Here is a 23,986-nt window from a genome sequence, read left to right on the forward strand (position 1 = left end):
AATGAGTACGATCGCAATTAATTGGTTACGCAGATGTAGGATATTTGTCTGACCCATATAAAGGTCGATACCAGACAAGTTTATTTGTTTACACGTGGAGGTACAACTATATCATGGCGTTCAATAAAACAAACCATGATTGCTACATTTTCAAATCATGCAGAGATAATAGTCATTCATGAAACAAGTCGAGAATGCGTCTGATTAAGGTCAATAACTCAACACATTCAGGAAACATGTGGCCTTACTTTGAAAAATAATATTCCAATAATATTGTATGAAGACAACGCCACGTGCATAGCTCAATTAAAAGGAGGATACATCAAAGGAGACAGAACAAAACACATTTCACCAAAATTATTCTTTACTCATGATCTTAAAAAGACGGGTGAAATAAATATTCAACAAGTTCGTTCAAGCGATAATCTAGCAGATATGTTCACTAAAGCATTGCCAACACCAACCTTTGAGAAGTTGAGATACAAGATTGAGATGCGTCGTCTCCTAGATAATAAGTGATGTTTTAATCGGGGGAGTAAATACGCGCAACACTTTTTTTTCGTTAACCAAGGTTTTATCCCACTGAATTTTTCTGGTAGGATTTTTAATAAGGCAGCAAACAATGCATATTACAAACCACTATATACATCTTATTTTCTTTAGATTTTTTTATTTTTACATGAACATCCAAGGAAATATTGTAAATAAGTTATTTTGTGGATGTTCACATACTATACTACACATACTTCACATACTATTGTAGCATGTAAAGAAGTTATTTCTTTTATGGATATCATTCACATACAACACCTATTACACATACTATTACCTATAAAAGACATTTCATACTACATTATAAAAATACACCAAAAAAATAAAATTATATTCTTATATCTATACATTTCTCTCTCCTTCCTTTTCATTTTAGTTTATTAAAATGTATTTATTCTCAATATATTTGTCTTTTTTTTTTTCTAGTACTAGTAAGTTCATCGAATCTAGTAGAAAGTAGTTGTCGTAAAAGACAGAGCAATTTTTTGGCGCGAACGGAATTCCAAATAGCCCGTTTTAACATTTGAAATAAACCCCGAATAAAAAATCTAAAAACCCCGAGAGAAAAAGAAAACAGCTAATAAGCAAAAAAAGCCCTAAATTCTCACAACAGCAATATCTCATCAGTTTGATGGGCAAAAACGATAGCCAGAACCAGCTAATAGAGGCAAAGAGAGCATACAAGAGCGCTAAAGCTGAGGGAAACCGAACGGAAGAAGCCAGATGGGCAAATTTGATTGGAGATATTCTCAAGAACCGTGGAGAATATGTCGAGGCGCTTCGTTGGCTTCGAATCGACTATGAAATCTCGCTTCATTACTTGGCTGAAAAGCAGCTTCTTCCGTCTTGTCAATCGCTTGGTGAAGTCTATCTACGTCTTCAGGATTACAAATACGCACTCAATTTCCAGGTAAATTGTGTGCTTAGTGATGAGATGTCTTAATCTTTACAATTTGAATGGAAAAGAAATGTCTTTTTTCAACCTTTTAGGTGTAAAAATGAAAAAACAAGAATTGAAATGTCTTGTAAAAAGGCTATAAAATTTTAAAAATTTGTAAAGGGCCAGAAGACCATTTCTCCCGATTCTTTTCTAAGTACTAATTAGAAGGGCAGCTCAATGCACTAAAGCTCCTGCTGTATGCTGTTATCCTTTTTTTTAAGTGAGGGTAACGGAGGGCGAAATGGGTGAGATGATTACAAGGTGGAGAATCGAATCCTAACCAACAAATTGAAAGTTCAGCTAACCAACCATCAGAGACATTAAGTGGGCGTTTGCCATGTTTCTTTGTGAAATTTGAAAAAGTATTTTTTTTAAATGATATTTGAAAATTGAAGTTGTGTTTGACCATAAATAGAGATTGGAGTTTGTTTTAAGATTTTTCTGAGTAATTTGGAATGAAAAGATTGAAAACAACTTTTTGTTGCTTTTCAAATTCTTGAAAATTTTGGAATTTTATGGCCAAACTGTTTTCTGGAGCTCAACTCCTGAAAAAAGTGAATTTTTTCATGGACACCCCCTATGATTCCCCGCTCATCTAGTTGTAGCAAGTTATTTAGCATATTTTTAGGTTACCTGTCTAAGATTAATGGAAATGGCTGAACATACCTTACAATTTAAATAGAAGAAAATAACTCTACAAAGATTTTACAGTTTTTCAAATCTTTTATGTCTAAAAATGAGGATCGTTTGGGAGTTTTGACATAAAATTTTAAAATTTAATTGGCTACAAAACCAATTGACTAACATAGACAGTTACCAATAGTTGGATTTGCAATGAGCTGATAGTGCAATATTTTAATGCCACATAAAATTTAAACCGAATCGAAACAAATCTAGTATATCAGAAAACATTGCCAAGCTTGCTTATCTAAGCATATGTTGAATGGTTGCTTTGGGGACTCCAATTAATTAGAAACAAATGCATTATCTACAAGTCACATAGAATATTTGGGTTGCTGGGGATGAAGTGTTAAAGGCATAACTCATTTATATTTCTGTAGATGAATTCGATAAACACAATTCAAATGGTTGAAATAAAAGCCATAGCCATGCAAAGGCGGAGCCAGGATTTCAACTAAGGGGGTTCAATATTCGAAGAAAACCTAGCCGAAGGGGGTTCAACACCTACAATAGATACATAAAAATAATTTTAATTATGTATAAATGGTATATTTTTCTGTTAAAGGGGGTTCGGAACCAAAAGGCTGGTGCTGCCCCTGCAGCCAGAGAAATCCAAGATGGAGTTGTTGGTTGTACAGTTGGTCTAATGGTTAAATCCCATCAAAGTGAAGGTCTAGGTCCAACTTTTATGCAAATGTTCATCCGTTTTAGTATGCTAGGTGTGTCAGACTGCATCAAGTTATTGTCTGTTGAAAAGAAAAGTTTTGGGATTTGCTTTACTTTTATTGTGCATGAGACTTCTCTATCTCTTGAATTAGAAAGTTGCACTAAATGTTGATGCATTATGCTTTAAATGGATTGTGCATTTGTGACGTTTTAGTTTGTAATGCTAATGACATTTCTTTGGGCTTAAGCTCTAATATCTATTTTTTCTTTTGTATAACCGGTTACTTAGTGAAGGACTATTTTCTCGTTTCCGTAATATTGGTTATACCAGCGGCTGGAATCCAACAGAGGAGTTCTCATTTTTCAGTACAACTACCTGTGGAAACATTATGTTAACTATATGAAAACATATGATTGGTGCTAACATGTTATATCATGTTCTTTTCCTGTTTGGTTAGAAGCCTTATAAAGTTCAACTTTAGTATTAAAATCTAAATTTTGAAGCATTTCCGTTCACTTGTTGACACTGAACTTGATTGTCTGTCACTCTCTGTCTGACGTATTTTAGGATTTCAAGATGCTATTGGGATTATCTAAATCTTTTCAGTGTATCATTAGGCAACATTGTCATTTTTCACCTTTTAGGCATCCAATTTTGTTCTCATGATATGCATTTGGTGCTCTGATCGTGCTTTTTGGGTGCTATTTGCCCCCTCCCTCTTTTCCTTTAAAACTACCTATTTCTGGTTTTGTATCACTCTTCACATAAAACATCAATTTTTCAACAATTATGTTTGCAGCGCAAATACTTATTATTTGTATGGTACAGAAAAAGCATTTAGAGCTTGCCAAGGATGAAAATGACCTCGTTGAGCAGCAAAGAGCCAGCACTCAACTGGGAAGGACATATCATGAAATTTTTCTGAAGTCGGAGGATGACCACGATTCAGTTCGAAATGCTAGGAAGTATTTCAAACTGTCACTGAATCTTGCTAAAACTCTCAAGAAGAATTTACAATCGAGCAAACAATCTTTTGTGAAGGAATACATTGATGCCTACAACAACATTGGTATGCTTGAAGTTGATCTTGATAACTTAGAAGAAGCTGAAAAAATTCTCAGTAGAGGATTAGATATCTGTGATGAAGAAGAGGTAAGTGTGGATGATGATGGGCGTAGCAGGCTCCATCATAACCTTGGAAATGTTTACACCGAACTAAGAAAATGGAACAAAGCACGGCAACACATTGAGAAAGATATTACCATTTGTCATAGGATAGGGCACTGTCAGGGGGAGGCAAAGGGATATATAAATCTTGGGGAGTTGCATTACAGGATTCAAAGGTATGATGAGGCCGTGAAATGTTATGAGTGGGCTCTCAAACTGGCCAAGTCCATGGAAGATGAAGACGCGTTGATTAGTCAAGCCAATCAGAACATTGAAATAGTGAAAGAAGCATGCAAGGTAATGGATGAGATAAAATTAGGAGAACAAAGTCTCAAAAAGCTTGCAAGGGAAATGGAAATAGCTAGAGGAACAGAGGGTGAGAGGAAGTGCCTGCTGCAACAAAATTCAGCTCTTGATCATCTAATTGAGAAAAGTAGTGCAATCTTTGCATGGGTAAAAGTACGTATTTCTCTTCATGCCTTGTTGCTTTTATTCCAACTACCAGTTAACTTGCATATTTATCATGACTTGTTTTCATCATCCCATATCATTCTTCCAAACCTGATTCCGCCTTGGCAAAAAATATGAATCGTTTGCTTGTCAAGCTTGTGCCGATCAGTACCTCCTCTGCTCTATTAATCCTTCTTCTTACATGATATCCCTTTTCTTGCTTAATCAATTTCTAAGAAAGATTAGCTAGTGGCAGTCATTTCAATAAATTGATTTAATTTCCAAAATCCCAGACAGTAATTTTTTTTAATCTATCTCAATAGAATGAAGTATATCAAGGCATTGAGGTCTGATTTGGAAGCACCATTTATGTTTTAATCTCTTTTCTGGACCTCAAAGTGTAAAAGTTCTAAACATTTTTGTGATGGTTTGAAAAGGAGCTGGTGCCCGTGTGGTCTCTTTTCTTCGACTTCTTTGTTTTGTTTTCTTTTATACGTTAATTGATGGCGTTAATCAAAGGAGTTTCTCGATGATAGAAATGTGACAACATTACTTTTTTCTGTTTGACTGGTTGTATTCATCTAACAAATTGGAAGTTGTGTAATTTGGTACCTTGTTTCTTGTGGTTAGCATCGTACATATGCCAAAAAGAAGAAGCAGATAGCAAGTGAGCTATGTGACAAAGAGAAATTAAGCGACTCATTTCTAGCCGTTGGAGAATCACACCAAAAGCTTAGGGAGTTTGATAAAGCTCTTAAATGGTACAACAAGAGCTTGGATACATACATATCAATTGGAAATTTGGAGGTAATCTTGTTATGCTTAACACTTAAGAAACATATCCGCAATCTCACATTCATTCTTGTTCATGAAAGGTGCCTGAGAAACTATGATTGTATTGGGATGTCTGCACTTGGGACTTGTTGGAAACTGGAATATCTGCAAAAACTGACTAATTTATATCTCTCTTTGGGTACTTAGTAATCTCTTATTTAACACATTTATAGTGATTTCAGGGACAAGCACTAGCGAAGATCAATATTGGAAATGTACTGGATTCTAAAGGTAATTGGCGAGGTGCTTTGGCGGCTTTTGAAGAGGGTTACAGGTACCCGTCTTTACTGTCACTATCTCAGTCTTCTGCTGAGTGAGTGGTATCCAACATACAAGTCAATTGTGCTTGGCTGCAAGTGTTTAGATGCCCCGACTGGAACTAAATTTCTCATGCGGGGTTATATGGTGTCTATAGCTTGATATGTTGTGGTTCTCAATGTACTTCCTCATTAAAATCTGTGTGTGGTCTCTCTTTTTTTGATGAAGTAAAAGATTATCTTTTCATGGATACACAACGAAAATGATGCAATCCTTAAGTAGTTCATCTATTCTGTTCATTTTTTTCATACTCCATTGTCCCAATAAGAATATGTTACCTTCTTTCTTAGCAATCTCAAATGATAACCTCCTTAAATGGAAACCTCTTTCCTCTGCTATACCTTCCTTTGTTAATATTATACTTCTTCAAACTTTGTATGCACATCTTTCATCCCTGAAGTATCTCAAACCTACCAGTCCACTTTCCTTTAAACTACCATATAATTTCAACTCTATTTTAATACCCGCCTTCTCAAACTAAGTCTGTAATTTGAGATGCAGGTTGTGTTAATATTTCTATGGACTCTGTCTTTTTCCCTATGCTCTATTTCTGTGTGCTTACTGATGGCACACAAGTAGCTTTACTGGAGAAACAGACCAAATGAAGCTAAATATTCTAGAGCAAAAAATGGTTAACAACCTAATTCATCAGTACTTCGTCCTTCTAATATCTGCCAACTGTATTATCATATTGCAGGATTGCCATTCAGGCAAACAAGCCCTCGATCCAGTTGTCTGCTCTAGAAAATATGCACTACAGCCAGATGATCAGGTTTGATAACGTGGAAGAGGCCAGGTAAAATGCTTTTACTCCTGAAGTCCTTGGATTTTGGTCCATCTGTAACAAGGATGAAACATTACAGGAGGTTGCAGTCGTCAATTGACAAATTGAAGCAGTCAAATATTGGAGATCTTGAAGGGCAATATGTTGCAGGGGATTGCTGTTCTGAAAGTGAAACAGAGGTTGGCAACCAATCGCCAATCACGTCATATGATAGCATTTCACCAAAGACAGCAAAATTGGGTCTCAAGAAATCGAAATCTCATGGCAGCGAAGATGAATTTGAGGATCTGCCATTAATATCACTAGTTCGTCCCAGTAAGAATCTATCTAAGCTGAAATCAGCTCATGTAGAAACAACTATTGCTTCTACTGAGCTACCTGATTCTTTGTCCCCGAGCATGTCGAGACCTGCTAGTAGTCAAGCAGTTGGTCGTAAGCGTGTCCGCCTTGTTCTTTCTGATGATGAAGATGATAATGAGGATGTAAACAGCTCCAGCAGGATTATTTCTACTCCTTTAGAGGGTGAAATGGGTCATTGCTCAAGAAGAACCTTTCACAAGTTTTCTGTAGAAACTGTTGCTACTTCTGATGAGTGTGAGTTGGTCTGCAGCTCCCAGTAAGTTTATATCACAAAATAAATAGAACACTGACCAGTATTTGTGTAAATTTGCAGCTAAAGACACAAAAGATCGCTGTGGTCCATCTCATGGACTGAAGGTATTTGAAGAAGGCCTCCTTCTGGAGAATTTGATCAAGTCATTATTAACACGATAATTAATTGTCTGGCAGGAAGTTTCACCAGTTGGTTCAGGATGTGTACTCGGTGCTTGTACTCCTATCAATCTTGAAGAAAGTACTTGCTCCGACAAATCTAGGACTCCTGATTTAGGTTTAGGGGATGATAAGGATTTCACATATTCAAGCACAAAAAGGTCTGCTCCAAAGTTCAGTTTGGGAGCTTGTGGCAGAGAATTGGAGGCAGATGTTTCTGGCAATGACATTATTTCTGATCTCACTTGTGGTGAAAATTGTGTGAGTTTAAATCAGGCCTCAAGATATTATGTTACTGGCCACTTTTGTTAATACAAAAAGTTAATCCCAAGTCAGTTTATATGTTTCTGTTTTCACCTAGAGTTAGTGATTACTGTTTAAGTCAAAACTGTATATCCATAATATGAATAAGCTAATTATGCCATTGACCCATCATATGTACAACTTTAGATTTTCTTGGTTCATTGTAGGAGACATTGCCAAACATTAACATATACTTTTGCGATACTGTTTTTACACTGCAATTATTGACTATCTCTCTTGCTTGATTTGTTTACCAGCAACATATTCTCTTCAGAATTGGCAAAAATGTAGTACATGTAAAACGGGATTCAAGTAATGCTGGCACATCCGGCAGCTTAGAGCATATGAAGGCTGAGGTGGCATGCTTGTACTATTTACAGCTCTCATCTGAGGAGAGATCTAAAGGTAGCACTAAGTTTCAGTTTGTAGTTAGTCTCACACTCTCACCTACTCAAGTTGTTGTTTTCTTTTTTCACGAGGCATCAACTAGTAATCATTAAAGGCAAAGAAGACATAGCTACTGCAACTCATGAATGTTCCAGTGCTTTGCAAAATATGAGCATTTCGAATATAAGATTAAGGCACCCAAAAATCTTTATTTTTGAAGGTTTATTATTGCTCTCAATGCTACTTGTGCCGCTGCTCCTATTATCAGTATGAGAACTACTATGATTTTCTAAAATGCCATAGAGCAGCAAAGAATCAGAATTTTAATATACTCCATTATCAGAAAATTTTTGAGGAACCTTGGCAAAGGTTGATACAGTGTTGCAAAAAGAGTTCAAGTGATCTGCTCTATCCGTTTCTCTGAATGTATTTGTATAGAACTACTGTGAAATGCAGAATCTGATATAGATTAGCTTCTTCATAGGCCTAGTGCCAGTCATCCAGCATATGATGCATGAAGGAAGAGTCATAGACTCATTAGGTGTTGATTCCCTAAAAGGTAATGTGGCTGGGAAGGCATGCATTGAAGTTTCAATTGATGGTATGTTTCTTCTGATTTGTTCCTTCTCATATACTTATTTTCCTTTCCTTTAATTTTGTGTTTTTTTTTTTTGATAACCTTTCCTTTAATTTTGTGTTTATGTAATATCCTTATTGCTGCGTTTCAAATCGTTAGTAGCTTCCTCCTTGTCGAAAGAGTAACTCTAATGTGTTTCTAATCCCCTAGCTGTGTGTACAAAACTTGTTAAGGTTATCAACCCTCATTTTGCTCTCTTTGCAACTTCCTAGGATTGCAGAACTTCCTTTTTCCGCTAGTCTCACCAGAAACTTACCATCTTTCTTTTAAATAATTTTGTTAGAATATGAGTATGAGAAGGAATAGCATATAGAATCCTACCTGGAAAAGGATTGTAATGTAGTGTCCTATTTGATAAAGGATTGAAATGTAGTATCTATAAATAGGGTCTCAGTGCATTATGTAGTTGCAACAATTCAATAATAATTTTCTCTTATATTTCTCACATGGTGTTAGAGCCTCTACGGTCTTGGTAGATAATCAAAGAGCTTCTGCTGCAGCGGGCGGCTATCACCCATATATGCTGCCCATCTGACCAATGACCAATGATCTTGGCAAAAGTTGGGCCACCGTGCTTCTTTCCGGTGACTTCTCATATCTTATTTGTGTAGCACCGTGCATCTTTTCGGTGACTACTTTTTCATATCTGATTTGCGTAATATTATGCATCTTTCCTGTGACTACTTTCTTATATTTGTTTTGTGTAGCACCGTGCTTCTTTCCAGTGACTAATTTCTCTTATTTGATTTGCGTAGCACCATGCATCTTTCCGACGATTAATTTCTCATATCTGAGTTGTGTAGCACCGTGGGTCTTTTCGATGACTCCTCAGATTTGATTTGCGTAGTTTCGTGCATCTTTGCGGTTGGCTCCTTAGGTCTGATTTGTGTAGTTTCGTGTCTCTTTTCGGTGACTCCTTAGATTTGATTTGTGTAGTTCTGTGTGTCTTTCCGGTGACTACTCAAATTTGATTTGCGTAGGGTCGTGCCATCATTTTGAACCACCTATATAAGTTTTTTTCCAGTAAGGTTTTGCCATCATTTCGAGCCTACCTGTATAATTTCTCTTTTCCAGTAGGGTCGTGCCATCATTTCAACCTTACCCATATAATTTTATGATCTGAAATAGTCTCTTCGAGCTTGGTGTGGAAAGTTCAACAATCTCTTTTTCAGTAGGGTCGCGTCGTCATTCTGACCCTACCCATATAATTTCTCTTTTCCAGTAGAATCGTGCCATTATTTCGACTCGACCCATATAATTTTTCTTAGATTTTGACCACTTTTCAGTCGTCAAATCCTATAATCTGGCGCGTGAGTGTGTTCCGAATAGTTTTTTGGTGGCTTTCTTGTTCAAGATCTACTCTTGATTTCTAGACGACCATTATATTTTATACTAGTTTTTGATAATTTTTCAGTGACAAATCGACCTTCCAAAGATATTTACTACTTCCTGGCCATTTCTTTAGTTTGTTCCTTTTCAACTGCGATCGCCTAGACGTCCTGAGTAGTCCTTACCAGTTTTCTCACAGATATCTTCATCAAGTCCCTCACTCATCCTTGTATTAATTACATCCTTGGCAAGCTTAGTACATATGACTTGAGTGCACCAGCTTGAGTGGGAGTGTTAGAATATGAGTAGGAGAAAGAATTGTATACAAAATCCTACCTTGAAAAGGATTACTCCCTCCGTTTAAAAAAGAATGACCTACTTTTCTTTTTAATCCGTTTCAAAAAGAATGACCTCTTTCTTTTTTTTTTTTAGCAACTTTTAAACTTTAACTTTCCACGTGGCATGTTTAAGACCACAAGATTGAAGGGCATTTTGGTACATTTGACATATCTTTAATTTAAGACCACAAGATTCAAAAGTCTTTTATTTTCTTAAACTCTGTGCCAAGTCAAACTAGGTCATTCTTTTTGAAACGGAGGGAGTATAATGTAGTGTCCTACTTGAAAAAGTATAGAAATGTAGTGTCTATAAATAGGTTCTCAGTGTAACTTTTTTCTCTTATATTTCTCACAAATTTAAAGTCTTTAACTTCACTAATTTCATGTCTGTGTAACATAAAATAGAGAATTTGCAGGATCAACCTATGCTTATGCATAACATAGAATTCATGCACTTGTATCAAGATCAATGTACTCTCATTAAACTTGTACGCAAAATACTTAGAAATAAGAAACTTTTTGGTACATCATTCGTTGGCTTTATCTTTGAATTTAAAGCTTTCCAAATTCAATTTTGGAGGTTCCAAAGTATACATTTCGTAGCGGCAATTGGAAGGAGCATTAAGATGGTGGCCAGTACATACAATTTCATCTTCACATCCCTTCTTTGTTACTTTTTGTTCATCCAATTGACATTTTTTGGTGGAAAGAAGTAAGATTTGGGTTGACCACAAACCAATTTCAAAGTAGTAAGCTTAAATTTCTCAGTTGTCCTTCCATATAGTGAAGTTTGTGCATCAAACAGTCAATGCAGACAAGGACTTGGTCATCATCTCATTCTGGCAGCTTTCGTGAGGCCAAATATTGCTTTTAGGTTGGAAATGTATAAAGGAGAAATGATATAGTATTGGTTTGAAACACATAAATGTACTCTTTCCTAATGGAGATATTTTCTTTCCCTGTTCTTGAGATTGCTATGGAATTAATGCAAATAATTATAATGGCTATGGCAAGTCTAAAATTTTTTAAGCAACTAGGTAAGAAATTCAACTAAGAAAACTAGAAAAAGGACTTGATCTCTTGAAAGATGAAGCCTTCTTTGGGAGTTGGTTCGGAAAGAAAAAAGCAAAAAAAAAAAAAAAAAAAAGAAACTCTTTGTTGGCTATTTTCAGATTTTGATATGTACAAAGCCGTGATATTTTTATCCCCTACATGTTAAGCTTCAAATTTGTCATCAGCAGTATGGGTTCCAAAATATCTCATGAAACTGTACATTGATTGCTGCGAGGAGCTGTCTCAGCCACCGATCTTGAAGGTTCTTAAGATGCTGTACAATCAAGAGGTTAGAGACAAATTTCATTACATTTCCAACAATCTTAGCTTTTGTTTCTAAGATGTCAGCTTTTCTGAAGCGTTCATATTCATTAACAAGTTTGTAGTTTGTCAAGCAGTTGAAATAAACATCTCAGATCTAAAGTTTTTTTTTTTGAGTTGGGGTGTTCTCATAGCATGATTTTGTAAATTAGAACCCCACCTAGTTCTCTTCTACCAGTCACTTTTCTCCATCCTCTGCTTTATCTAATAGCCATGATGCAGTACTCTTGGTCAAAATTATAAACCAGGCAAGGAGCAGTCTGTCTAGCTTTTTTATACTACTGCTCAACTTTCATTTCTTTTTGTTAATTGGTTGACTGAATGCATCATATATCCGATGAATTTCTCTTTATCAGATCAATTTGCATTGACAGTCTTCATGTGGATGTGTTACAACAACATACCCAGTGTAATCAAACAGTGGGGTCTAAGAGGGTAGGATGTATGCAAAACCTTACTCCTACCATTGTGTGGGTAGATAAGTTATTTCTGACTGGCTAAAAAGAAAAGCTTTCGAATTAGGGTTGCATGGAAAAAAATTGACAAAACGATACAAAGTAAATGAGGCAACAAATAGTAATACAATACGAAGCTATACAATTACAAAATAATACTACTAATAAGGAGAAAAAAAGGAGAGACGAGCCCTCTACCTCTCCTATATAAAGTGCGAACCTACTACACTCGGCTACCTACTAACTTTCTATCCTAATCCTCGACCGCCATACCTTTATATCTAAGGTCATGTCCTCGGTAAGCTGAAATTCTGCTATGTCCAGCCTTATCATCTCTCCCCAATTCTTCTTCGACCTGCCTCTACCTCTCCTAACTCCTGCTACGACCAACCTTTCGCACCTCCTTACTGGCGCGTAGACACACCTCCTCTTCACATGCGTGAACCATCTTAGTGTCGCTTCCCTCATCTTATTCGCCACGGAGGCCACTCCCACCTTGCCCCGCATAGTTTCGTTCCTAATCATACCTCTCCTAGTATGCCCAAATATCCACCTGAGCATCCTCATCTCCGCTACATTCATCTTCTGAGCGTGAGCGTTCTTGACTGGCAAGCACTCTGCCCAAATATACTGTGTGATTGACCTGCTACAAACTTAGTGGGTGGCAGTATAGTTTTCCTTTTGTTGATGATGGAGTGCTGGTATATTCCACTTCAAAAGCAGGGCTGTAAGCTTTTAGCTTTAGGTTTTGGGAAGGAAGGAAGATAACACGTGTTTAAAACAAGAGATGGTGGAGGTGGTGCATAAGCTTGTTTTATTGGAATGAAACCTTGTTAATTGGTTTGGCTGGACCAAAAATGAGGTCCTATTTCTCTCTCCAGCTCACCTCAAGTAAGAATCTGACATACATTGCTGTTTTCTTCTGCTAATAAATGGGATACTCAATATCATTCAAGTGAAAAATATAATTGACAAACTGTTAATATCTTAAAGTGAGAGACTGCACATGATTTTTTTGGACAGACTCATAAAATAAATTTTAGCAATCATATTTAAACCAGAGCAAGAAAATTAACGTGTTTACAGAATCCACTATTCATTAGTCTGATTGCTTCTTTTGATATATTTTTACCAGGTGTCGGAGGATGAAATCGTGGTGTCTGATTGTGAACTTCAAGATATATCAGTGGCACCATTAATCAATGCCCTCTATGTACACAAAACTTTTGCTGTCTTAGACCTTTCACACAATCTGTTAGGTAAAAATCATATGGTCAAGGTCTTATTCATACTGCTTAATCGCTTGATTCCTAGCCATTATCGTTTCTGTGAAATATAAGTTCATCATTATGCTTTTCCTTTTTCTAATCATCGCAATGTACCAGGAAATGGAACAATAGAGAAGCTTAAACAAGTATTCACCTCATCAGGGCAAAAATATGGTGGTTTGACCTTGGATTTGCACTCCAATCGGCTTGGTTCAACTGCCTTGTTCCAGGTTTTACTAAATACTTCTTAGAACTTTGAAATATGACTTTTCTTTGTCTCTTCCTTAAATGTGATGAACAATGTACTCATGAATTTGTGCAAACAGCCATGTTCATGCTGCAAATATCATGCTTTGAAGGAAGCGGTTAGTGTAGCATTTTCTGGTTATTCAAGTAAAAAATTATACGGCATCTTCTGTAGCTTGAAGTACTAATTTCCAACTCCATGAATATATTGGAATAGTTCAACATTTTAAAGCTTGCCCTCCTCAAGGCAAACTTCCAACAAACATTTTTTTATTACTTGTTACAAAGATTAGGATAATGTGTTTATTAGGTACTAAGATGATTAAAGGAGGGTATAATGACATTTCTTTCTCTACTTTTCTCATACAATCAAAAAGAGCATTTTCTTTTCTGTTGTGTTAACTTTTGCTGTTCCGTATAAACAACTTTTATCTGATATTGGTTCAGATCCAAATAAAGTAGTATGTAGATATTGAATAACAAATATCCTAAAGATTCTGAGCTCTTTCAGTTATTACTTCTTGAAATCAGTTTCCTTTCGAAACTGCATACGGTTTGTTGGCTCATTGATACTCGACAAATGAAATGGAAGGAAATGATAAATCTAAGCTAAATCCTACAGAATCAAAACTTATTCTTACAAAATTAGGAAACTAAATTATATACAATTATCAACTAGGAGTCTTCTTATCTCAGATTCCGTGAAGCTCAAAACTCAGGTTCTGCATTGCTTCATGTAACAACTGATTGCTTCTTACTTCTTTATGTCACACGATTTCACATAAACAACATACTCAGTGTATTCCCACAAAGTGGGGTCTGGGGAGGGTAAAGTGTGCGCAGTCCATACCACTACCTCAGATGAAGTAGAGAGGTTGTTTCCAATAGTCTATCCAGGGCCTAATATCATACCCTTTTGAACGGTTTCATACTATTGTTATTTATGATTCAGAGAGAGGTCTGTGCTCAGCTGGATTTGTTGGACCATTTGAGAAGTTGGTCAGTTTGGGTCAAATCACTGATTTCTTGCAGAAAAAAAAAATCCTCGACAAGACTTCAAATGTGTGAATTCACGGCTGATCTATGGCTTACAGCCTTACACCACTAAGGTACTCAGGTGGTTGGCAACTAGACTGTTTCAGAAGATGGTATGAATCCACTCTTTGACTTAGTTAAGGAAGAATTGGTTCTCTTTGAGTTTCACTAGGTACTAGAAATGTCAGGTCTATCTGAGAGTCTCGCTATCGCATAGGTACTCGCTAGCAGAGCTATGCTGCTCTGAGTTACGCATAGCTACCCCAGCATTTGAGAAAGTTCCTATGCTTATATTGTCTTCCTTTTTCTGGAGTCATCTTCAGGTAACAATATCTTGTACATTTTATCTTGATGTTCCTCATTAGGTTAATTGATTAGCTGACAAGCTATAGTGATGCAAAACTAATGTCAGGCCTCATTTGAAACAAGTAGATTAGCTTCCGCTAGCCTCTGGTATCTTCCTTTGGTCCAACCTTTTTTAATGGACTTGTTAAGGTATTACAAGGTGACAGAGCTTACCTCTATCTTCTTCAATATGTCTAGAGTGTATTTTCGTTGCAACACTGAAATAAACAGTGCTTGATGTTGCTACCTCAATTCCAAAGTATCTCAAGGCTCCAAGGTCCTTCATATCAAATTCCTTACCGCAAATCTTCTTCATTCAAGCTCTCTTCTCTTCATGAGTTTCAGTAAAAATTATATTCTCCACGTATACTGAGAATAGCTATTTTTTCACCTGAGGACCTCCTGATAAATATAGTATGATTTGGCTGTATATACCAGTTTGTTAATATTTATAGTGAATATCGTGAACAATTCTCCAGAATATTGTTTAAACCTGGACGGTGACTTTGAAGTTTGCACACCTGATTGGCATTATTACTTATTGGGGTGTTCTGGGCCAAGGAAACCATATGTAGCCTTTCTCTTCAAGGTAGCTATTGAGAAAAGCATCTTTAATATCCAGTTGATGCAGGCCCTAGTCAAGATTAACTGTCAAGAATAGCATAACCAGAATAGGCATTTTGCAACAGGAGCAATGTCTCATGGTAGTCACTCCCGTTAGTTTGTGTGGAACATTTTGCTACTAGTTTTGACTTATGCAGGGAAATACTGCCATCTAATCCTGTATTTAAAGTGAAAACGGAGGCTGAGTTAGTTATCAAGTACTGTTTTAATTTTTTTAATTAAAAAACTATACAAAAATAATTATTATTCTTTTGTAGCTTGAAATTCTTCATTCACAACTTCCCTATGCTAAGAAATTCTTATAGTGTTCATATTGGTGGTGGAAGCTTGTAGATGGGACAACTTCTTATTGGTGAAAACGTGTAAAATATAGTCCCAAGTACAGGTTCGGTTCCCTTTCCTTGTGCAACAGGAAAACGAAGCTCATTCATTTAATTTTTTTTTGAACAGTGTATCAAAAGCGAAAAGTGCAAAAACGCTAAGTTCCGTTGGTGCTTTAAGCACAAAGTGCAAATAAAGCATGTGCTTTGATGAAGAAAAGATGCAAATGGAGAATAAATACAAATATATATGTTTACTCCAAGACTTATAATTATTAGTATGGACAACAAATATATGGACAAAGAAACTGAAAAAAAAACAAACAAATTAAGTGAAATATATGAGACGCTCACTTTTAAGGAAAAGTATCTCTTAGAGCCTTGATGATGACATTGAAGCGCACATTAAGCGATGCAAAGCGCTCAACATGTTTTGAGTCTAGCTTCAGGGTTTAACCGCACCTTTGGCAACAGTGGTAGAGAACAAGAATGTGTTACCTTGAATATCTTCCCTCATAGGTGGACTCTGGATCTTGTCATGGAAAAGCCGAGGAAATGTGTATTGCTTCGATTTAGGATCCTTCTGACGCCTGGAGCAAACTTTAGTTTCCTTGTTCCGGTACTTAGGACCGGGAGTAGGATGAGAGAGGTTATTGTGCACCCTTTGAGACGTGATGTGATCCTCAAATGTTGAGAATTATTTGGGTGTTATTGTCATGAGTGATAGGAATCCCAAAATGGATAATTTTTTTGACACAGTGGCTTCTCTCCATGACTAAGTTTTGGAATAAAGATACATTCTTTAGGAATGTTGGATCCATGGTTTTAGACGTGCATAAGGAGAGTAATATTTGTAATACCTTTGGAGGGGAGGTAATCCAGGAAGAGACATTTGAGTATTTGACTGATATTGGATCGAATCTTGATGAGAGTGAGCATGACAATAGCAAAACACCTGAGTGCTTTTAGAGTATTATTAGTGACGACTCAATTTTGGTAAGTTGCTGTTAAGATAGCCTCCCCCAATAACTGATTTGGATCATTACTAGTTCATGATTGATCTAGCTACCTCAGAAAGGTGTTTCCCCCCCAGATATTCCATTCTGGTATCTGCCTTAGAACTTTGATGAACAATTCCATTTTTCAGAAGATAATTCCTAAGATCCAAAATTGAAATATTTCTAAGTATAACTTTGTGTTTGTTATACTGTTATCGTTCCTAAGCCGGGGGTCTATCGGAAACAACCTCTCTACTTCATCTGAGGTAGTGGTATGGTCTGCGTACACTCTACCCTCTCCAGACCCCACTATGTGGGAATACACTGGGTACATTGTTGTTGTTATCTGTTTATGAGGCATGCCTTTTAGCATGAAATCGATCCTGAATCATTTATAGAAGTTTCAGAATATGGATAGACTCTTAATTGTCTCTCATGAGAAACTGGTAGGCAATTCAGGTATGGTCTTTTATGCTTCAAATGGCAGAAAAATAGGTAATGCTATAATGTGAGTTGTGTAGATAGATTTGTAACTCAGGTAAGCACCTAAACTGTTTTACTTAATAGGATCCTGAGGGAGACACTGTAAAGTCACTCATGACTTGAGATCATCAACATATGACACTTTTGTGATCTTTTCTTTTGTTTGCAATCGTGCTAATGAAAGACAACATTCTGAATTTATCCTGTTGAAAATCCTATCTGATTGTACTAATTTACAGATTTGTGAATGCCATGTTCTATACGCCCGATTGGAAGTACTCAACTTATCTGGGAACCGTTTAACTGATGCATGTGCATCATATCTTTCAACTATCTTGCAGAATTGCAAAGGTATGGAGATTCTCGCTCTTTATATTTTAAAAAGATTCAAGATATCATCTAGTTGCTTTTCATGAAATGAGTATGCTATAGCTTCCCTTTCTACATGAAGAGTGCTTGATTAGCTTAAAACTGGCAAGATATTGAGTAGGCTCCTTATTTAATGGCTCATTACAGGCTCTTCCAGTTGCAGTGCTCTTCAGCTTATTCTAACATAGCTCTTCTTTTGCAGCTCTTTATAGTTTAAATATTGAGCAATGTTCAATCACATCCAGAACAATTCAAAAGGTTGCTGACTCACTGACTTCTGGATCAGTGCTCACACACCTTTCTTTAGGTAATTATCATTGACTATCTGAACTATAGTTTGAGCGAATGTTTCCTTTTCGATGCATTACTTATTTGTCTGAATCTTCCATTGTATAGGACACAACCACCCAATCACCGCAAATGCCGTGATAAATCTTTTGGTAACACTTACCAATTTTAAGAGGCGAGTCCTTGAACTCCCTTGAATTGCTTTATTCCTCTTTAACATAGTAAAAGCTCAAGATTGATTCAAATATCACTAAGGGCATGATCTAAGTTTTTCCTGTTGTAGAATTCAAGAGCTTAGTTTCAAGGGAATAAAGCTAAGCAAGCCTGTAATAGAGAGTCTTTGCCAACTTATCAAGAGCTCTTGCTTGTCAGCGTTGCTGCTTGGAAGTACTAGTATAGGGCCGGTAAGTGACTCATCTTCCTTTTAACTTTTTTTATGTGGTCTTTAATTGAAACGAAGGAAAACCTTGGAGCAGCGACAAAGCTGTCTCTGTGTGACCTATAGGTCATGGGTTTGAGCCATTCTATCAGTTATTGACTCGTGTCAGGATAGGCTGCCTACATAACACTCCTTAGGGTGCAGTCCTTCCTCGGACACTGGGATCATGGGATGCCTCATGCACCGGGTTGTCCTTTTTATTTTCTTTCAAGTAAAATTGATAACACTATGATGTCTCTGCAGGATGGAATGTTAAAGTTGATGCAATCATTGTCTGCAGAAAGTCAAGAACTGAAGCTTGACGTTTCATCTTGTGGTCTGACACCAGACTGCATTGTCATATTAAATGCAGAAGTTTCTGTATTTAATAGCATAGTTGAGCTTGACCTTGGGGGGAATCAGCTCAAGCAAGAGGTATGTTTCACTCTTTCTCTCTATTATTCATACTTCAGTTCCTTGCTGCTTGTATGCTTAGCTAGTAATACTTCGTGGTTCATGGAAATGATACCTAACAAAGAGTAAGTGCGTGAAATTTGTTAGAAAAGGGGTTGAATCGAAACATAGTTCATGCCCGTCCTTCCATTATAGAATCTATCCAAACAATTGTTGTCATTGCAAAAGTAAAGGATTAGTCAATGCCTCATTCAACTTTTGTTGGTATAAAAATACTATTCCCTCTGTCCCAAAACACTTCTTACGTTTCGCTTCTCGAGAGTTGATTTGACTAAATTTTGGATCAAAATTGAATTAATTAACTCAATTTTTGAATATTAAAATTTAGATATTCGTGCAGTAATATAAGTAGCTCCGTGGTGGACAAGATGAGGGAAGTGAGATTGAGACGGTTTGGACATGTGATGAGGCAAGGTTCAGACGCCCTTGTGAGGAGGTGCGAGAGGTTGGTTATAATAGGTACGAATAGGGGTAGAGGTAGGCCGAAGAAGTATTAGGTGAGGTGATTAGACAGGACATGACACATATATTCAGGTTACCGAGAACATGACCTTAGACAGGGGATGTGGAGGACGATATTCGGGTAGAAGGTTAGTCGGGTAGGAGTGTTGTCATGCACTATAGTATGGTAGCTTAGGGTATAACCGTAGATATCTATCATTGTTGCTGGTTATTGTGTTTCGATTATTGCACTATTTTGTGGCTGATTAGTGTTTTTCCGTGGCTGAATAATTGTCATATTTTCTTCGCTGTTTTACTCTTCCTTGTACCTTGATTTGCTATACTTGAGCCGAGGGTCTTTCAGAAATACCCCTCTCCCCGAGGTAGTGGTAAGATCTGTGTACACTTTATTTTGCCCAGACCTCACTTGTGGGATTTTATTGGTTATGTTGTTCAAAAACACTATAAATTGCAATTCTTCTCATATCAATATGGTGAAAAAATACATCTTAAGATGTTGATCAAAGTTTATGTAGTTCGACTCTTTAAGCGAAACATGACAAGTATTTTTGAACAGGGGAGTAGGAAATAAGACGTGCAACAAACCCTTCGGCCTTAAGAACAACGGCAGCAACTTATGAAAGTTCTTTCACAAGGTTATTATTTGTTAATTTAATAATAAAATATCATGGTAGGTCAAACGGTGGCTGGAGAAGACCAAATTGGTGAACAGTTGATAAGAATCAAACAAGGAATAACAAGAAATAAAGGAAACAAAGGAAGGGAATATGTGGGTTAATACCTAACCTGTTGAAATTATGGTCAACAAGGGGCTAAAACCCTCACTTCCCAATTGATTTCAACTACTCACACACAAACCTTAGTTCGAGAAAATCAAAGGAAATCAAAAAACCACAAATGAGCAACCTTTGATTAACCAAACCAAGAAGTTCACCAACAATTCCAAGATCCACACTAATAATTACTCACTATGAACTACACTAATGCTAGGCTTTACCTAGAAACTACAAGCTTCGAAGCTCAATATTCAATATTCATCAAATTCTACAATGCAAAATAAAAGAAATCCTATTTATACTAAAGGAAATAAGAAGCCATTGGCTTTTTACAATATTGCCCTTAATGAGGCAAGGGCCTTGTTTAGTTGTCTTCTTGTGGATTGTTGAATTTAAGAAGTAGCCACTTGCACAAATGACCCCTTTTCTTCCTCCTCTTTACTTTGATTGATCTTCCACACATTGTATGTCTTCCTTTGGCATATTTCAAACTCCTCCAAAGCTTCCTTCCTCACGAACATTGCTTGTAGGTCTTGAGTTTTTTTGCTTGGCTACGTGTGAATGGTCTTGAAGGGTAATCCATGCTATACATGCTAGTATCAACAGTGATGCCATAACTTTCATCCGAAAGAAGAGTGGACTACTAAAACAGTCACCAAAAAGAACTTAGTAAATTATAAAGAAGGAAGATTATTGGTTGGCTAGCAGTATAAGCCTGCCTGTTAGTAGACAGAAACTACATAGGATCCTTGTACATGAGTTTAGACTCGGAAATAAGGAGAAATATTGAGTAAGAAAAATTACATAATTATGACAGAATTAGAAGTAATATGCTATACCAATTACTTTAAAACATAGAATAGATCTGAAGTATTCTAACGTATAGCTGGATTAATTCGCGCCTTCCGACAATATCATATTGTGGAAAGCTCTATGCTCCTTCACCCTACCCCAGTATGGTAGAGTTCTCAATAGATATACCTAGATCAATTAATCTGGAATCCTCCGCTACAATACTCTGATATTTGCAATTTGAAAATGTAAAAACTGTGTATAAATGCAGGGTGGCAAGGCATTGGCAGTAGCAGTGAGTAATCCCCGGTGTTGTTTCAGAGTCCTACTATTACAGAAATGTCAACTTGGACTTCTTGGCATTCTTTGGATACTTGAGGGATTATCAGAGAACTATTATCTGGAAGAGCTCAATGTGGCTAATAATGTAGATCAAGATGAAATTCATACTTCGCTACATGATCCGTGCTCTCTCAATAAATGCTCAAATGTCTTCCAAACGGATGCTAACCTTTTAGAACATATATCCGAGGCATCTGCAGCTAATGCTAAAGAAGGTTGTCAAGAAGATTTATGTACAATTAATACTGATAATAATCTGCTTGAAGCTCCTGATAGTGAGGATGAGCAAGTGGAGGTTGATGCTAGAGAGCGAACTGCAAATCAGAGTTGTAGTGGCAGTTCTCTAAAGGACCATTCTATCTCAGAATCTGAGTACATTCAAGAGCTTTCGGCTGCTATTCAAATGGCAAAGAACTTGCAACTGTTAGATCTTAGTAATAATGGGTTCACGAAACAGTTAGCTGAAAATTTGTATGCTGCGTGGGCATCTAGTTCAAGAAGTGGTTCATCGCGGGGGCATATTGAGGATAATACAGTTCATTTGTCTGTGGAAGGAGTCAAATGTTGCCATCTGAAGCCTTGCTGCAGAAGGATTTAAGTTATACAGATACACCTCATGTTACTATGTACAACTTAATAGTGAAATCTAACTCATAAAGTATGTATACCTCTTGGCAATTAGGTTGAGGATATTCATGGTCTTGACCTTGCCTATGAAGTGTTAATGGATAACTAAACATTAGATAAGGAGCTAGAGTTGTATTATTATGCTGTGTTTTGGAAAAAATAAAGAGCATAGTTCTTGATGATTTGTTTTGTATTATCATTGTCAATTCTAGGTTGAACCCTCTGAAATCATTTAGACGAAAAATATTGGATAAAATTGACAAATATTCAGTTTTTAATCTCTGTAAAAAAAAAGATGCTATTTTTTAGATCTTAAATTTCACAATTGAAACTTTCGGATAAAGTTCCTAAGGGTTTAATGTTTGTAGGTTAGAGGTGTATTTGTCGTATGCATTAGGGTGATTTATGGCATGTATACAACGGAATCAAGATACGATTACAATAGTGGAACGTGGCATAGAATAATTACACCAGGGCTCAAATTCTTAGCTCATTTTTATTTGCCTTAGTGATGGATGAATTGACATGGTATATTCAAGGGAAGGTATCATGGTATATTTTGTTTGTAGATGACATAATATTGACGAGATATGTAACAGAGTTAACGATAGGTAGAATGTTAGAGACAGACCCCAAAGTCTAAAAGATTAAGTTTGAGCAAGACTAAGATGGAATATTTAGAGTTCAAATTCAGTGACGTAGCTCACAAGGCAGATGTGGATGTGAGAATTGATACACAAGTTATCCCCAAGAGAGAAACTTTCAAGTATCTTGGATCAATAATACAAGAAAATTAGGAGATTGACGGTATTGTTGCACATACATGGGAGCGGGCTGATAAAATGGAGTTGGTGCCTTTCGTGATAAAAATGTGCCACGAAGACTCAGAGGTAAGGTTTATATAGAGTGGTTGTTAGACCATCTATATATAATATATTGTATGGGGCAGAGTGTTGGCCGGTCAAGAATTCACACGTCCAGAGGATAAAAGTGTGAAAATAAAGATGTTGAAATGAATGTGTGGACATTGTAGGAGAGATATTCGAGACAAGGTAAGAGTGTCACCCGTGATGGATAAGATGAAGTAAGCAAGACTAGATGGTTCGGGCATGACCTTAGCCGAAGGTCTTTAAAAAATAATCTCACTATCTTCATGAGGTAGGGATAATATCTGCGTACACACTGTCTTCTTTAATCCTGAACCTCACTTATGTGATTACATTAAATATATTATTATTATTGAAACTTTGGGATAATCACGTGTGAAATTTGAAGCTCTATAATTATAATTTTTCTACAACATTGAAATTAGTTGAACTAATTAGGTTTGGGAGATCTCAGTGGGCATGCCTTGGACTCGACTCGAGTAATTTAACCTGCACGTCCCTTATGACTTTTTTTTTTTTTTTTTGGCTCTAACTGAAATTTTTTAACTTTAAGAAATTAGTCAACTTTATCCTTCGTCATATTATCAGGTCAACTATACCCTTACCGTTAATAAAGTTGTCATCTATACCCTTAAAATGGATGAAAAATCCAAATCAACTAAAATTATTTAATTTTAGAAAAAAAATCACCCAACTTTAATTTAACCCGCTCCGACCCAACCCATTTAACTTGCAACCCAAACAAATGAATATAACAATTCATCTGATTCTATCAAATTAACTTCATCCTCCATTATCATAGATATAACAAAAAATTAAATTAAACATTGAAATCAAGAACCTGCATAAAAGATGAAGTGGAGAAATTATTAACATTAAAAAAAGGGACTTTGCTCAAATTATTAATAAGCTAAAAAGGAATAATAACAAAACGGGAAAGGGTTCCCATCCATATTAGAGCATACTGAAAAAATAAGATCAAAAGTTGACAAACAAAATGACATCGATATAGGCATTCACCCAATGGAAACATAATCTTACAAGAATCAAGAATTAATTAAGCAGGGGTTCATCTACCATTAAAAGAGGTTTAACAGAAATATATGCTTTCATTGTTCCTTTTAGATTTTGATTTAATTTATCTCGCCCGGCCATGACAGCATTAACACAGTTGAACTAGTTAGCTGGTTCTGTGGATGCACCGCAAAGGCTGACAGTTGATTTGCACGGCCAGAGTTGGTCCTT

General features: G+C 36.5%; 1 protein-coding gene across 2 annotated transcripts; it reads left to right on the forward strand.

Moving 5' to 3' along the window:
• Nucleotides 1-1,094: 1,094 nt before the first annotated feature.
• LOC107850644 (protein TONSOKU) lies at nt 1,095-22,036 on the forward strand. 2 transcript variants are annotated; one of them, XM_016695320.2, is made up of 19 exons: nt 1,095-1,462; nt 3,669-4,466; nt 5,088-5,264; nt 5,474-5,565; nt 6,307-6,405; nt 6,473-6,987; nt 7,067-7,110; nt 7,183-7,425; nt 7,725-7,872; nt 8,339-8,455; nt 11,397-11,500; nt 13,123-13,246; nt 13,373-13,485; nt 17,546-17,657; nt 17,878-17,982; nt 18,072-18,138; nt 18,247-18,367; nt 18,646-18,816; nt 21,157-22,036. In XM_016695320.2, exons 1-19 carry the CDS (start codon nt 1,184-1,186, stop codon nt 21,823-21,825), a joined length of 4,098 nt encoding a protein of 1,365 aa, XP_016550806.1. In that variant the 5' UTR covers nt 1,095-1,183; the 3' UTR covers nt 21,826-22,036. The 2 variants fall into 2 exon arrangements, with proteins under 2 accessions (XP_016550806.1, XP_016550807.1); XM_016695321.2 differs by having other exon boundaries at nt 11,400-11,500.
• The last annotated feature ends 1,950 nt before the right edge of the window (nt 22,037-23,986 follow it).

The sequence above is a fragment of the Capsicum annuum genome, chromosome 12, assembly GCF_002878395.1.
Source record: "Capsicum annuum cultivar UCD-10X-F1 chromosome 12, UCD10Xv1.1, whole genome shotgun sequence".
NCBI lineage: Eukaryota > Viridiplantae > Streptophyta > Magnoliopsida > Solanales > Solanaceae > Capsicum > Capsicum annuum.

Bases quoted from the DNA above. Each gene is read 5' to 3' on its own strand.
- LOC107850644 (XM_016695320.2), top strand. From the start codon at position 1,184: ATGGGCAAAAACGATAGCCAGAACCAGCTAATAGAGGCAAAGAGAGCA. The intron at 5,566-6,306 runs GTACCCGTCTTT...ATCATATTGCAG, and splicing joins GCTTTTGAAGAGGGTTACAG to GATTGCCATTCAGGCAAACA. The intron at 13,247-13,372 runs GTAAAAATCATA...GCAATGTACCAG, and splicing joins CCTTTCACACAATCTGTTAG to GAAATGGAACAATAGAGAAG.